The sequence below is a fragment of the Corvus moneduloides genome, chromosome 4, assembly GCF_009650955.1.
Source record: "Corvus moneduloides isolate bCorMon1 chromosome 4, bCorMon1.pri, whole genome shotgun sequence".
In the NCBI taxonomy this organism is placed as follows: Eukaryota; Metazoa; Chordata; class Aves; order Passeriformes; family Corvidae; genus Corvus; species Corvus moneduloides.
In genome coordinates this window covers 33256055-33272818 of record NC_045479.1, presented here as the reverse complement: position 1 = coordinate 33272818, position 16764 = coordinate 33256055, and the positions used below count along the sequence as shown (strand labels likewise).

General features: G+C 32.2%; 1 protein-coding gene across 4 annotated transcripts in view; it reads left to right on the top strand.

Annotated features, from left to right (window-relative positions):
- The window catches only part of LRRIQ1 (leucine rich repeats and IQ motif containing 1), a 105397-nt gene that overhangs the window by 71127 nt on the left and 17506 nt on the right, over positions 1-16764 (top strand). For 3 of the 4 annotated variants that reach the window (XM_032107274.1, XM_032107276.1, XM_032107275.1), the window contains 2 exons: positions 13495-13618; positions 15131-15191. The exons of the other annotated variant lie outside the window; for it this stretch is intronic. In XM_032107274.1, coding sequence (XP_031963165.1) covers positions 13495-13618; positions 15131-15191 — 185 coding nt within the window. The remainder of the gene's footprint in view (positions 1-13494; positions 13619-15130; positions 15192-16764) is intronic. 4 annotated transcript variants of the gene reach the window in all.

Here is a 16764-nt window from a genome sequence, read left to right as displayed (position 1 = left end):
CAATTCTACCTTTCTTTTTTCTCCTTTTCTTGATATTTTAGGTCCAAAATTTTTGTAGTATGATATCTGTATCTCAGCCAGTGTAAATGTTAACAAGTTGATTCCACATTCAGATCCATAGCTTTTAATACTGCATAAGGCAATCATTTTAGATGAATAGATCCCTGAGTACCGAAGCATTTCAAATCCTTTTTCATTTGACCATTCAGTGACCTGATAACTATTTCCTGTCCCTAAGTAAGGTCATGACCTAGGTCTTAGAGTGCAAAAGACAGATAATTTTAGCAACAAGTTAAATCCAAATGGATTTGGTTGGAGGGGATAAGGGAGAATAGGTTTGGTTAAATTCCTTTAAAATAAAGTGTTACAAAACTTGCATTTAGCATGTCCTGTTAAAAGTAATTGTTGAATTTGTTGCTGTCTTGTTTGGATACCTGGGGACTGTGCTCAATATTGGGGTGGTTTGTTTATTTGCTTTGCTTTCACTGAACAGTACCCAATACATTTTTTTACACTCCAAAAAACAGTTGCTAATGAAGAGGTCATTAAAAGTGCATATTCAGATATATTCCAAGTGCTTTCCAAAATGAGTGTCTCAAGCGCTAAAATCATATTACAATGCAAATGGTTTTTTAACATAGGCCACAGATGCTGTGTCTGTAAAAGTATCATGAATGTTATATTGCACAAATGTTCCTCTTGCAAAAGAATTTCCATTTGGTATGATGCTCTGAATAAGGAATATAATGTAGTCTTAGAATATTTTATAGGTACAAATCTTACTTCAGTTGGAATCCATGGCACATTTTAAGTCACAATTAAAGGAATATTTCCTGTAGCTATAGATTTTAATAGCTGCATTATTCTAAGCACTTTCAGAGATGGAGTAAAGGAAGGCCTTCCACCAGAGCTTTTAATTAATTTGAAAATGTAATTTATTAAAGTTTGCTTTAAAGAAATTTCTTTTTTTTTTTCTTATTCTATAATGGGAACTATGGTGTTATGGAGAATTAGTATTATCAATGAGGTCAGAGGTCTACAGTATTCCAAAGAGGCCATTTTCACAAGTTTAATATTAAACACACATTGAATTATCTTTCTGGTTTTATAACTAATAATGTTGTTGTTCAGCTACTTCATATGTTTTGGTAGTGTGCAAAATTTTTCAAGCAAAATATCAAAACAACACTAAAATTGAAATACAGGTATCTAAACTTTTATGCTGTTCAATGCTAACTCTTACAGCAAAGTTCTATGCCTTTTACAAATTTCATGTAATCCAGAATTGAATGTGTGGTGGACCTACATGATTTTACAAGGAATTCCAACTTAAGTGTTTTAATGAAAATGTACAATCATGCAGTGATACCTGTATAACTTTTATGGTGTGTTAGTTCTGTAATGTACATTTTCCAACTTCGTAACTTTGCAGTTCAATTCTTATCAAAACATGTTAGCAATTGCTTGGAATTCATAGGTTTGTGCCAGTTTGATGTATGCACTGCAGATATTTTATCTGGCTTGTATAAAAAAGGTAGAAATACTGAATTTTGAAGTTATATATTTTTTTCTCATATTGGTAAGAAAGACTGCATTTCAAGATAATATTTTTGAATAAAATTTTGTTTACATGACATTCTAGAATAGTTCTTTCTTTGCAGGTTTGTTGTCAGGTTCCTAATCCAACAGGGTTGTAATTTCATAAGTTACCACATTTGTAGAATCTTGTAGATAACCCAGTCCAGACAATGAGATAAAGAAATCCAAGTACCCAGACAAAAGAACTTCACTTTCACAGTCATCATTAAACAAGTACATTATTAATAACTGTAATTTTTTTCATGGTTTCTAAATTCACACTATCAGGCTTACTAAGACCCTGACTGTGGAAAGATGTTTCTCTAAAACACATGCATGCTTTTTGTTTTCTGATAAGAAGCAAGCTCAGCAGTTTTCACTCTATGAAGAAACTAGTGATATCTCTTGTCAAAGATAGAATGTGACTTTTAAAAAAGAGGAATTTAAACTCTACTGTGTATTTTTAAGTTAAATTTACTGAGTATTTGCTTTAGTACCTGATGTATATTCTGTAATTGAGAAATTAGCAGTGAATGTAAGAAGAAAGGAAGCTATGTGCTAGTAAGCCAGCAAGTTCTGATTTAACCTACCAATGACCTGGCTTTGTTTGTTCAGATGACAGTTCTAAAAGTGTGCAGAGAATATTCCCTTTTAATACAGTTATTTGCCGCAAGCCGTGACCTCACTGCCTGTCGGGGAGCAGGTCTGAATTGGCCCTTTCTCTGATATCGTGACATTGCTTCTGTTGCCTCGATTGTGACCTCTGATTGCATGATACCCCTGAGAGTTCAATTTAATAAGCGTGACTCCTGACTCTTAGCCAGGTCTGCCTTCTTAGGTTTTGTCAGACTCTACTTGTAGTCTGGTCTGCATATGCTAAAATACTGCATAGGCTGTCATCATACTATGTGAGTTGTGTGCACTGTATTCAAAATTCTCTTTCAAACGTCTTTCATTTATTTCAAATGGAAATGTTTATAAAATCTTGCTTGGAATAAATTTTAGAAGTTGCTTCTTTCGCATTTATGGCTTCTTGGGATTTTTGGGTTTTATACCTTTGTACAAATAGTTACTACTATTTCACTAAATTACTAAGCATGTATGTTATCCATGCATCATACTAATTTCTTGCTTCCAAATTTTATTTCCCCTATGAAACTGTTACATATTTTTGTGACTTCCCATACAGTATCTTTGTTCATTATAGAAATATTAGGGGCAAATCCCTTTTTCTCATTGTATAATTAGTACAGTCACACAACAAGACAGTACTGATGAGCACCCAGAGCACTGTAAGATGTAGTGACCCAGGACCAGTCAGGTGAAAGCTGAAGAATCTGTTTGGAATCCAGGAGAAGGTGAGTAGAATTAAGACATTTTAAGTATCATTGAAAAGAAGTTATATTGGGTTTAGTGACAATTTTGCTACATCATTGCATTCTTTTCTCCTGTTTTCTCTTCTTCTAGTCCGAATGCTGAAGAAGAGTCTGTTCTGAGACCTGGATGCCTTGAGGGTGCTGATGCTATTCCGATATTTCTCCAGTTTTAGTACCCCTTGATACATTCACTGAACCAGAATATGGAGAAGTTCAAAGATTGAAAGAAAGTTTCAAGAACTGTGGTACAAGTTACGGACGAGTTTCTGTATTTACTTACATGCATTTTCCGTATTCTCATTGCACATATGTACCCATTTTTCTAGCCTCTGTATCAGTACCCCTAACTTAGTGCTTCTAACCAATTTATCTTTTCAGAAGAGCAGAAAAATCTTGCTGAACAAAATAATGCTTTTGGCTTACTTCTGCAGTTACATTAATTTTTTTTCTGTAAATATTACCATTTAATACTTAATTTCTTCAACTGCTTTAAAAAATTCTGTTAACTTTTCAATTGGATTACTTTTTATTAAAGTTGTTTATTTTGTATAAAAACTATATTAGGGTCTTTCTTATAAAACAAGTTCCATATAAGGCAGAAACTGGGTATTTTCTTGTTACATTCAATCTTGCAAGTGATATTCTACTCCTTCTTCTTCATGACAGTGACTGTCACAGTAGAAGTAGAATCAAGTAAAATCTCGTCTTGGCCACTTTTTTTTTAAGACAAATTCTCATGTAAGATTATACCATTTTAATAACTCGTTTTAGTCTATAAGGTTTTAAAAAGTATAATCATTTGTTTCCTTCTTCTGGAGTAAATGGTATAAGATTAGCTACTGCTTTTCCTTAATCTCAAGTGAGAGTTTGCCTACCTAATTGAAATTTATGAGATTTCACTCCTCTCTGGATCAGACCTTAATGCTCTGTAAATTCCTGTGCTATTTGCAGGAGATTAGATCATCAGCTGCAAACAAGCAAAGTTAAAAGTGAACAACTGTTTTAACCTGTTGTTAGACAACTGGCAAAACAAATTGCACTTTAAAATTAATTAGTTATGGCTGTCTTAAAAGCTATTGCAAATATAAACAGAATGCACATGAGGCAAGTTCACCTATTTGGAGCCATCATGGTATTTAAGTTGTTCCCTCCTTTTCAAACAAATTTTATGTATATGTATACAGAAATGCATATGTAAAGTCAGCGAGTTGGAGAGTTTGGTAGCAAGTTTAGACAAAAAGTTTAGTGAAAAGAAACTAACTTAAATACACCTACAATAAACATAAACTGTTTAAACTCAAGATTAAGCATAGTTAAATTATGTTCCCAAATAGAACTGGCGGGTTGGTGTTCGTTTTCCCACTAAAAAATAATTTGAATAGAGTTCTAAACAAAATTCTATAAAAGAACAGGAGGAGGAGTCAGGGCTAATTTATTCCTTTTTCAATTGATTTCTTTATTCAGTAAGTAAATCATTCAAACCTTCTCTGCATGGATAGAAAAAAACCTGTGTCATTGCAACTATAACTGATCCAAAATCAATATAATTAAGTCAGTTCGATGTTGGGGATATATTTGAATATGTGTTGGTTTCTCTGTAATTATATACAGTGTTTCAATTCTTTTTTGTTTTCATGTGTTCACCAGCTAAGAATTTCAGTTCAATTAATGAAAAAATCTATACAAATACTAAGATCTTTGAGACATATGTATGGAGAATTAACCTGGGGCAACTCATAGGCAAATTGTGGTTTTCTTTTGCTTTTTTTGCCTGACCTTTTTTAAAAATGGATTTTTTTTAATAGATCTGTAAGACACTGGAATTTCATATTGTTTATCATCTTCCATTATGTATCAACTAATTAAGTATAACTTAATAGGAAGAATTAGTGCTTTTATGTCTATATTTATTTATAGACATAATTTTGGTATTTATGGCTGTTTTTAAGCTGGTTAGAGATACATAAGAATTGCACAGAGTTGGGGATTAACTCAGATGTAGTGTCTTAAGAAAAAGAAAAGACTCAGAGTCTATCTGAGACTTTTTTTTTCTATTTAATTCAATGAACATTAAATCAAGTCTTGTTTATACAATGTTTGTCATAATGATAGGCCTGATCTTCACTGTTACCTCTTGGTTTTGCTGTGAAGTAAATTAAACAGCAGCCTTGCACTGAGTGTAGACTTTGTGTCTGTAGTTGAAAATGTAGAATAGTTCTGCTGTTACACATAACTGTGCTGACAGAGCTGTGAATTGTTGTCGCAGTATGTTCATCAAATACCAATAGGTATTTCAAGTCAAGATCAGAAATTAAACCAGAAATAGTTTTGCCCAAAAAAATAAAACCCTTTTAAGTTGAAAAGTATATAATATTTTGGTCTATCATATATATATATATATATATCTCATATTAAATGTATGATATAGATAGAATGGTTAATCAGTCCAGAGGCATTCATAACTAAAGTATGTATTGATATTAGTACAATGATTTCATTATTTCACTTTGAGTGTTAAACTGCATTAAGTACCAATCATGCATGATACTAGTGCACATCATGTGTGTTGATGAACATGAGTTTTTAAAACAAGTTCTATTATTCAGATAACTTTCTAGAAAAAATGTGTATTCTCAAGAGTAAATATAAGAAAGACTTTTTAAAATGAAAATTCTGAAGCTGTGACACGCAATTACATGTTTTAATTACCTGTTCATAGAAAGTATGAGACAATGCGACGTGAGTCAGCCTTACTGACTAGCTGCATGCTGCTCCCGAGTAATGGTGGGGTTTTTTGGTTTTTTTAATACTTGGCATATGTATCTTCTTGTCACATAGAAGCCTCAAATTTTTATTTTGAGCAAAAGTTTTTTGGGTTTGAATTTTTCAGTCCCTTTCTTGTGCTTTTAAGTTCTTCACTACAAACAAAACCTACCTTAATGGTTGTCACACTCAATAAAATTGATCGTATTGTGTAGTTTTTGTCCTCTTTATAGTGAACAACATAGTAGTTAGACCTCCTGCACTCTTACAAAATATTCCTTTGTACTTGTTATTTTGAGAATTCCTTTGGAAGATCTTATGTCTTAAATAATTTTACTTGGTTTATTGAATTTAGAGAAAGGTATTCCTCTGGTTTGGACTACATATAAAATGATAATCTCTTCTTGCTTGGAAATACAGTTTCATTACTGAGCAACTAAACACTTGTGTTGAAGTTCTTGATTGCTTCTGTCATTTAATTTTAAGAAGGAATGGATAGAAATAAAATCTATCAAAATATTCTGTGAAAAAGGGGGTTTCATGTTATGCATCTCTTGTTTTTCTCCTCAACAGTATAAAATACTCTGTTCAGTAGAGAACATCCATCATTAGGGAGTTTATTAATTTATTATTATATATTTAGTTTATTAATTCCCAAAGTTTATGAAAAAAGCTGGAGATAAGGTCTGTACTAGGCAGATTTGGAATTTGAGACAGAAACTGTGTGAGAGTGTAGGCAATAAGGATAAACAAAATAGGCTCAATTTACTTCCATCTTATTTATACCTTACATTTACTGATGGATAACTAAGCATTGAAATGCTGAACGTACTATTTCAAAATATTTTTCTACTCCTCTTGATTTCTTTGGTTCTTCAAGAGCCTTGGCTACCCAAAGAACTCTTGGTAACTTTTGATTATACTCCAGATTTATTCTCAGCAGTGCTATTGATGAAGTTTTCCCATGCAGAGTGGCTGAAGCCAGTACTATATTAACTACAGAACACTGTTCACAGAAGACTACACAAAAGAATAATGTGAAAGGATGGTATAGCACTGGAAAGTCTTTTATGTTCTTTTTGAAACTGTAAGCACCTGAGTGGATCCTGAAGCATGCTGATTGCAGGTAGAAGTAGTTTACATCAGGAACTCTTTCTCTTCATGTGGGTAGAGTATCACCTCTGTTGTTTATTCATTTTTGTAGAGTTGAACTTTGGTTTTGGTGGGGATGTTTTTTGGGTTTTTTTAAAGAACCAGCTTAGTTTTTCAAACATGCAGGAATTCCATATTCAGTCATAAATTAGCAAAAAAAAAATTGAAATGAACAGTTGCCTGTGTGGCATCTTCCTGTACAGCCCAGTTGAAATAGCTTTTTAGGTCTATACATGAATGCAGAAAAGTGTCATATGTCTTAGGAAATATCACAATATGAAACTGCTATTGTTATGAAGGAAATTATAGAAGATAAATAAGAAATTGTATTTGATGTAAATGGAAGAGTACAAGAAGTGATAACAACCCATAAAAGTCGCAAAAGTTGGTCAAATTGGAAGGAACAGTGTTTAATGATGTCTTGTTGTCAGTGCTAGGAAAATGAACCTTATGAAGCAATTCAAGTGGAAATGTACCATGTTACAAGAAAAGACATGAACATTTTAATATGGAGTGGTAGTTTGCAATACATTTGTGTGATCAGAGGGTTGAAATAGAAGAGGTTAAATAATCAGGAGATATTGGAAGAACTTCTTTGACACTATTGGAATATGAATACAGAGAAATAACTTTAAATTATGTGTTTTAAAAGTACACCATTGAGGATGAAATAAGACTTATATTTGCCTCAATGGGGGAAGAAGAACAAGTTGAGTATAAACAGTAAGCTAGGGACAGATAAATAATAGTGGTGTATTCTGCAGGGGCAGGAACAAGAAGCAAAATAGAAAATAATGGGAAGGTACAAATATGGAATCCCATTTTCCTCGAATTCAGAAGCTGAAATTTGTACTTTTTCAGTGGTTTAGGAATCTCAACTAAAGGATTCAGCTTTTGCATAATCTAATAATAAGACATCAAAGAGAGAACACAGAAAGCACAGTCTGAAATATGATAACTGCTGAAACAGAATTAACTAGTTGGTGAAGACATTAGAGAAGAAAAGGAGGTTTACAGATCAAATAGTAATATCATATGCCTTATTTGTAGTTTGAAAAAAATACAAAATGCCTGGCAGAAAGAGAAAAAGGGCACAATTTTTAGGAAAAAACCCTCTCCTTAAATTTTTTTTCCTTTTAGTAGCTAGTATTATAATTTTTGAAAGACATTCTCTTGTACATAGATCAGTGCTCCCTTGTTCAAAACTCCTTATTGGTTGATAATTGATAAAATATTTGATAAAGCATTTTTAAGCATCAAAAACGTTGTAGGTCATAACCTGATGCAGTATTCTTGTGATGAAATTCTATTTTATCTTTTATTCATCTGTGAACTCACTCAGACACTACTTTAAATATTTTTATTTCATTCATTCTGGTCCAAGAGATGGAAGTCAATTTAGTCAAAAGTCACTCAGATGAAAAAATACCTTCTAAAATTAACTAATATGTCAAAAGAAAATGTTTTTAAGGTAGAAATGTATGTACCCCATTATCTGAAAATTCCAGACCTGAGTTGTAGATAAACATTATCAGGGGAGGCTATAAGTTTCAGTAAGAACTCTGTACTTCTACTGCCACATTATGCTGCCAAGTGTCTGCAAGTCATGTATATATTGCTACTGTAAGTGTATTCACAGAACACCTGTAAGCATGCTAAAGACCACTCTAAATACCATTCTTTTTCCTAAACGATTTGGGGCCTGTTGTGGTTGCTATGTAATGGATGGGAGTATTTAGTGACTCCTGACAAAGTACACTTCTGACAAATGTGTTAAGCTCTCTGTGGAAAAAAAAAAAAAAAATTCCTCTCATTTCTTCTACATTCTAGTGGGTTTTGGGGGTGAAGGGCAGTCGGGGTTTTAATTTTTTAATTATTGTTGTTTTCCTGTCTGTTTCCAAATACTTCACTTTTTTTGCCTTAACAGCAAGAACAACTCATGTCATTCTTACTTTCTGTTCGGTGGGTAGTATACACCTGTGACAGAAATAAGACTTTGTTGTTGTTGTTGTAACATGGAAAAAATGAGACAAAAAGTTGGATTTTGGATTTCAAGGTAATTGATAAATGTTTATTACACACATTATATAACTTTATAGAAGACAGTAGAAATTATAAATCCTCACAGGGTAGATAATTTTAATTTTCAGTAAGAATTTTTTTAAAGATTTTGTGCATTCATACTCAGACACATACACCTTTGAAATATATATTTCTGACCGGTAATTTATGCCACAGTACTGACAGAGAAGAAAAATTTAATATATTAATAGTGTAGGCAATAATTTTGTATGCAAGTTCAGCTACTTAATTCCTATATGAAGAACACCATTTTCAGAATACATATTAAGAAAATTAACTCTGGTCACAGATTTTTTTTGTTAAGGGAGGAAAACTTAGAATGCTGAAGAATTTCCAAGTCCCTCTTTCACATTGTAAGTCTTAGGGTTCTTAGTCTTTTATTTGTATTGTACTCCATATGAAGCAAGGTTTGAAGTGATTTAAATCACCTTCTAAACACAAGATTTGAAAGGTTCAATACAGTGCAGACTTCTCCATATATTTCTTTATCAAGAAGCAGCACATATTAAAGTTAGACCTTTTATCTTCCCGTCATCAACAAATCAATTTGGAAAAAAATTACTGTGTTGAAGGTTCTTTAGCATCCTCTTGCATATAAATTGATGAAGAGTGGCGTAACTATCTTTTACAACAACCAGGATTGGTGTTCTCTGGGCACAGAGCTTGAGTTCACCCTGAATGCAGACATTGTGTAATCATCCTCCTTCCTTTTGTATGCTGGCTTGTTGTTAACAGCACTTGTCCTAGCACTGGGAACATGGGTTTCAGGTACCCCTTATCCTGATGGGATTTGAATCTCCAGCTTCCACATGTTGAGCTATTCCCTTGGCTGTGTTTCAGTCCTCTTTTAACAGTGACAGCTACAGCTGAGGGGACAAGATCCATGTATCCTGAACAAAAGCCTGTAAGAAAACTGACTCCATGTAGAACCTAGGGCCCTTCACCTGAAGCAGTTAATCGATTCTTTGCCCTTCTCCTTTAGCTCACTTAACGGATTATCCGGAGATAGTCTAATTTAAAGTTCGTAATAGCATCCATATTTTAAACTGAACGTGAGTCATACTGTCTCAGAGCACACTCAGCAAACAGATTTGACAGATGAAGGTTGGCATTTTTCTGGATGCCAAAAGTCAGGTTCTTACAGGTTTGCATGTGGATTTGGTGACCCAGAAAACAATTTGTTGCTTTCTTATAATACTCGGTTCCAAAGATATTTCAGATGCCCAAGTTTTTCTAAGTTCTCTCTATTTAGATGGTCAAACTTTGTAGGAAATTGCCAGTAGGTGGCCCTGACTGCTGCATTGTATCTGGCCTAAGTGTCCAGTATCTGTGTCCATGATTATTTGGCAACACCTAAAAATCATTACTGTATTAATGCCAAGTGTAAGACAATTCCAATCTTAAATGATTAGCATGTGTGTCATGTAAAAAAAAAAAAAAAAAAGGTCAAAAAGACTGAAGTCTTAGAAGCAATAATCTAATGAGGGTATGATGCTTTAAATGCCTCTGAAATTAATTTGGGTTTTGATGCCTTTTTTGATGTATTTCTATTTTCTTTGATAGTTTTAGAGCTGTCCGCATTTAACAATTAAAGATTATGGGTCTGATCCATTTCAAAGATGCAGAAAGCTTACAGCTCTTTGGATCTTCTACGAATGTTAATACTTCTACAAAATCAGGCCCAGGTTTTTAAAAAACACATAGCCCTAATTTAAGACAGCTACCAAGTAAATGCATGTTAATGATACTGATACACCAGACTCATAAGTTCATAAGTGGAGTAGAAAAGTGATAATGCAGTGTTTTAATTCCTAGCATAGATGTATTTTTGTAAGAATTAAAAAGCCAGATATTACTGCTAAAAATATGTTAATTAAAATTTTAAACATATGGATATGTTTAAAATAAGAAAATAGAATGCAGTTTTCTGCCACATTATAAACAAATTATTGAAGAGCATCTGCCCATTTGAGAAAAAAAACCACTATTAACACTAATATGGAACAAGAATACCCTGTCTAATAGCATATAATACTTTTAAGGAAGAAAACCCTATTGTGTGCACTTTTATCTTGTTCACATTTTTGTTTCAATCATGTTTCAATAATCAACATGCAAAAATAAAAATAAATTAAAATAAAAGTTTATTAAATAAAACCAATTGTGTTTCAAACCTAATGCAATCAAAAATTGAAACTACAACTAAGGAAAATTATTAAAAATCATTTTGGAAAATAAATTGCCAAGTTAAAAATAATCAGATTTTTGATAAGCTTTATTATAGCTTATTGTATATTCATCTTCTTTCAACTGACACACAGACTCAGACATGAACTTCTAATACTGGTTTATCCCCTATATTGATTTCCCATTTAAGTGAGAAAAAGATAAAAACACTTCAGTGAATGCATAAATAATACAAATCATTTTAATAGAAAGAAATGTTTATCCTTAGAAAGGTGATAACACTGGGCCAACATTTCTGTAAATACATGTAAGAAAAAAACTAAATATGATTTCTTGGGAGATTATTCCTCATTGGAGAACATATGCAGAAGGCTTATTCTCCAGATTAATGCTCTTATGAAGTCACTCACAATGTGTCTTACTCTTATTATAAATCAGCATCTGTCTTTGAATGAAGAGCTATAAGGATACCACTGTGGTTGTGGACTTGGAATCGATCAATTTTCAAAATATAAAGGTTAGAAAACTGTACTCCTGAACCAGGAAGGCAATATCATAAATTTAGAAAAAAATAAGTAATTCCCACTTAAATATAGGAAGTTGATGAAGAGTTTTATTATTAGTCTTTTAATATTTGGCACTGATTCAGTAATTCACTGCTTGACTTTTTTAGTCAGCCCTCACACCCTCATTTGAATAGATACAGTGACTGTCCATCCAAGATTTTCATTTTCTCTCATCCTAAGGAGGTAAATAGAGTTCTTTACATCAACTAAGGAAAAATTCTTCTGCCTAAGTTCTAGTCTGTGAGTGACTAGCAAGACATATATGACTTTATATTCTCCACCAGGACCTTGCCTTGAATGCATTCAGCCTAAGGAATGGATCTCGATTGAACGGAGATTCCCTATACTAAGACAAATAAACAAAAGACATTTGTATTTCAGACAATGAAATAAGAGCTATGCTACTTTCACATAGAGCTAAGCAATGAGCTCACTGCAAAGCCAGGTAAAATGCCAGTGAGGAGCTATATTTTGCAGCTTATGCAAAGTAAATTGCAAGTTTAAAAAATGCTACAGGTAATGTACCAAACCTCTTAAAAGGTGAATTGGTGAATATCCTATAACTTCAGTTTATGTTGTCAAAACATGAATGAAAAATATGGCATTTCTGATATCTTTGTCCCTGCCCCCTGGCACCCCTTTGCAGTTACTGAAAGTTAAATCGTCCATAATGAGCAAATGGACTTGATGTTAAGTGGGGTGACCTGTCATCTTTGTGAACTCAATTGTTCCTGCAGTTTACTAAAAAAACATCTAGTAGCTGCTGAATTCACCTATCAGTGAGGAAAGAAGGATCTTTGAAAGAAAAAAAAAGGAATAATTAGCAAAAAGGATGATAACTCAGTGTTATCTGAAATTACATCAAAGAGAAAAACAAAAAACATTTGTAGCAAAAAAAAAAAAAAAAAAATTCAAATGTCTCATAAAAGCCCTGAGTTGAAGGTGCTAAAAAGATATAACCTATGAAGTTGATGTATGAGGGAAGAAAATGAAAATTTTTCTAATCCATGAATGCTGGCAGGCAACAATGATGCCTCCTCTGCATGCTCTTCCAATTTTGGCATCCTCTTCCTTATGCTTCTAACCATGTCTGATATTCAGCAGAATGGTCGAAAAACTGAAGGTTCTCTGGAGTTATGCATTTTTTTTTCATAATGTCACTATTTTATTCTCTATCTTTAGATGCCTTTTGTGATCTAAAAGCAGGTAGTAATTTCTGAAAAATAGTATCATAGATGCAATGGCTTTGGAATCCAAATCAGAAATTGCTGTTAAAATGTCTTAAATGTCTTAATAGATCATATTAAAAGACAGATCAGAGTAACAAGATTGTCATGTGTCCACTATTGCATATAATGGTGATTTGTTTTTTTAACCTCATAGATTGCTAAGTAGAATAGTAAATATAAATGATTGTATATTTTTAATTATGTAAATAGAACAATAAGCAACATTCATGGCAGCTGCGACAAGCAATTTATGTGTAATATATACTTCTATATGAATTTCATAATAAAGGATAGATTTATTTCCCAATAAAATAAATTTATTCAGAAGGCCAATGTTACATCCCAAAAGAGAAAACAAATCATAAAATTATAACTGATATAAACATATTTCTTAAATAGATCTGGAGAAATTTTAAACAGTTGGACTCTTTGTATGAAAATGAAGTAATTGCCTTTTTTCTGTTCCAAAAAGCCATAGGTTCCAAGTTTATCCAGGAAATCTTAAAGAAAATGTATTTTAAAATAATGATGAAAGACAGGAGTATCTTTCTTCCTCCCCAGATAAAAAATTTTCTCAGCTGGATACTACGTTAGATGAGAAATTACAGAGAAAAGACTTCACATACCAATGGCTTCGTGCACAGCTTTTGGATTATGAAGCAGCCAGTTCCAGAAATATGAAGTGGTGAGGTCATCGCCTTTAAATTAGATTTTTTTTTATTTTAAATTTGTCTTGTAAAGTGAAACCTAAGTTAATAGTTCTAAAACAAACATGACTTTGCAGCTAGCAGAGGGTTCACCATATTTCCGGGTCCCAAATATGGCACCCTTTAGAATTGGCTTAGTAGTCATTGGATAGATACTTCTTCCGCATTGAAAATGAAGTTATAAATGTTCAGAATCTCATCATAAATAACTACATAGTTTTACTTTAGCACTGCAATGATTTTTAGACTCTAAAGAGTGTAGAAAAAAGTGCTTATTCATCATATATGATATAATACTATGATTTTATGTAATTAAATCAACTGTAACATTAGCTATATTGTAAGATTTGATTAAGGAAGTAAAAAATACATTTTTTTAACTAAATAGTGTTTATTTATATTTTGTCTTCAAAACATAAACCCAGCATCTACATCTTTATACTATACTGTACTAAAATGTTGTAAACATGTCCCTTCTATATTCAGTTTTGGTTATTAAACAGGTAAAATGTCAATACAATTAAGGGAAAGTTTCATGTTGCCTAAACTAACATGAAGACATAGAAAGTATGTTTTGATCATAAATTCAATATAAGGCATTGGTATCTTAATGAAGTCATTAGTAGACACAATGCCAAGCACCTCTAATAAAACCAAACAAAGTGTCAGTAGGCAAGAAATGGGTTTAGTATATGAATTCTAGCATTATTTTCATTTAAAATGTATTTAATTTATAATTAAATGGGCTGCAAATTGTTCTGTCTTGTGCAGAAAAATATGCCACATATTCAGGTTGTATCAATGTCTGTAGAATCTATATGAAAAATACATTCCTTAGGAAATATTTATCTGGCTTTGAAGAAATATTTATCTTTCAGTCATGATCCATAGTAGAGAAATACTCATAGTGTTTGCTTAAGATGTCTTCCTTGACTTTTAATTTGAATGAAAACACTGAAATATAACATGTACTGATGTTTGAAAGTAAGAAGACATAGAAATTGATATAAGAATTTTCTTAAATATTATTGTGCTACCTCTGCAGGTGTATGCAATGCCCTACTATTTGTAATGACTTTTTTGAAGATCATGAAACCAGTTTTTAATGTGCCAAAAGTCCAACTGATCTCCATTCTAACTTTATTGGTAGACAGTTTAGAACAGCTGATATATTTATTCAACTGAAAACAATTTTATTCTTACAAAAAGGAATATGAAAACTGGTTTTTCTACAATTTATGTCAACACATACAAAATTCTGTCATTTGAGTAAACAATTGTTAATTATTTTTCTAATCTTAAGTACAAAAAATTTAATACTAAGTGCTCTTATAATTTATCAGTTAATATTAATTTCTCTGGTGCATCTTAATCGTGGAATTATTTTAAATAATTAACCAGGATTGTCTCCTGAAAAGATTTTGTGTAGGTATTTTAGTGAGCCCAGTACAGTGGGAGTTACTGAAATTTCTATTCTGCATTTTTCCCAGCTGTTGTTTTTTGCCTGAGTTAGATCCTGTGATGTGTGACAATAGACAAGTACAACTTGTGGTAAGAACTTGTTTCTTTGTCAGATCTTGCAGAACTGATGTATTTCCAATCCATACCTGGTGTAAAAACAGGAGAATTTTTTGATTAATGTAATTCTGTAGTGTTATCTCTGTTGGGCAATCAAATCATCCCCTGATGGATATCAGGAGAAAATATTTTAGCACAAATATTTTAGTACATAGGGTTCTAGCTTCATGATTTGACACTGAGTTTGTTTTTAAGAGATCAAATACCACTGTGTGGTTTTTTGAAGCTTCTAAATCTGCATTTTCAAAAAAAAAAAAGATAAAAATTAAATGTGGTTCAGTACCAACTACATTATTTACTGAAAACATGTATTCAGTTGAACAACTTCCAATATTCTGAGTATCACCTACCTAATTCATTCTAATATGCCTTCAGTGTCATTTATTGAAATACAGTAAGTTGGAATTGTATATTAATATGGTGACATTATTGAAAACATTGCATGAAATCAGACTTATTCCTACAATTTCTTTTCTATATTTTTTTACATCTTAAAATGCCATCTCCTCTTTTCATTATTCACTCTTTGTGTAACATTTAAAAAAAATTGGATTTTCTGAAACTGGCAGTCATGTAAGTTGGCATGAGGGGAGATATGAGCAGTATAACAATTTGAAGATTTACAAAATTAAATATGTCAGAGATACCCAAAAGTTCCTTTGATAGCGAGTAGTTGTGATGCCTACAGGCCAATGTATACTTGCTCCATTTCTGTATATATAGACTTCACATTTTCATATTCAGTGAATATAGAATTCACTGCTAAAATATTAGCAATATTTTTATTGATATAATGTTGTATGGTTTTAAAAAATGGGGCAAGAGTTTAGAAGCTATGCAGAATTAGTGTTTTATACTCATATATGTGATGTAATATATTTCATAAGAAGTATTTCCCAGTTAGATGATGTGTCATGTGCCTCATTTTGTTCTCTGAGCAATCTTGCCCCTTTCTAACCTCTTTCTTCTTCAGCTTCACAACCTATGCAATTTGCATGTTTTGGAAATGATTCCATAAACTCTTGTAAAATTCACCTTTGAAAAAAATGCTTTTAAGCCTTAGTTTTTTACTGTTACTGTTTTCTTTAAGACAGATTTTGTCAAATATTTTTCTCTGGCAGGTATGTCCAATTCTTAGGTTCTTCTAAAATTTAAAGGGCTGGAATCATGAACCAAATGACTGTTGTGGGGTTTGAATGCAGCAGCACCAATAGTTATTTGTTAGGTCGAGTCTAAAACAGTAATTTATCTAATTTGAGAAAATCATAATTTAATAATGTTATCTAAATTACATATTATGTAATTATTGGTAAGCATATGTGCACATAGGTGGATTGTATGTTATTTACACTAAGCGGTTCTGTCCACAAAATACTGCTGCAATCCCACAATAGAATTATGTGGTGTGCCCACATAACTGCCAAAGTTATGGAATTGTCACAGCCTGTGCCACATAATAACATAGCTGTTCCACATGAATGAAATACAGAGAAAAATGCAATAGATGGTTCAAAAAATAGAAAATGGAATGAAATATATCTCTAAT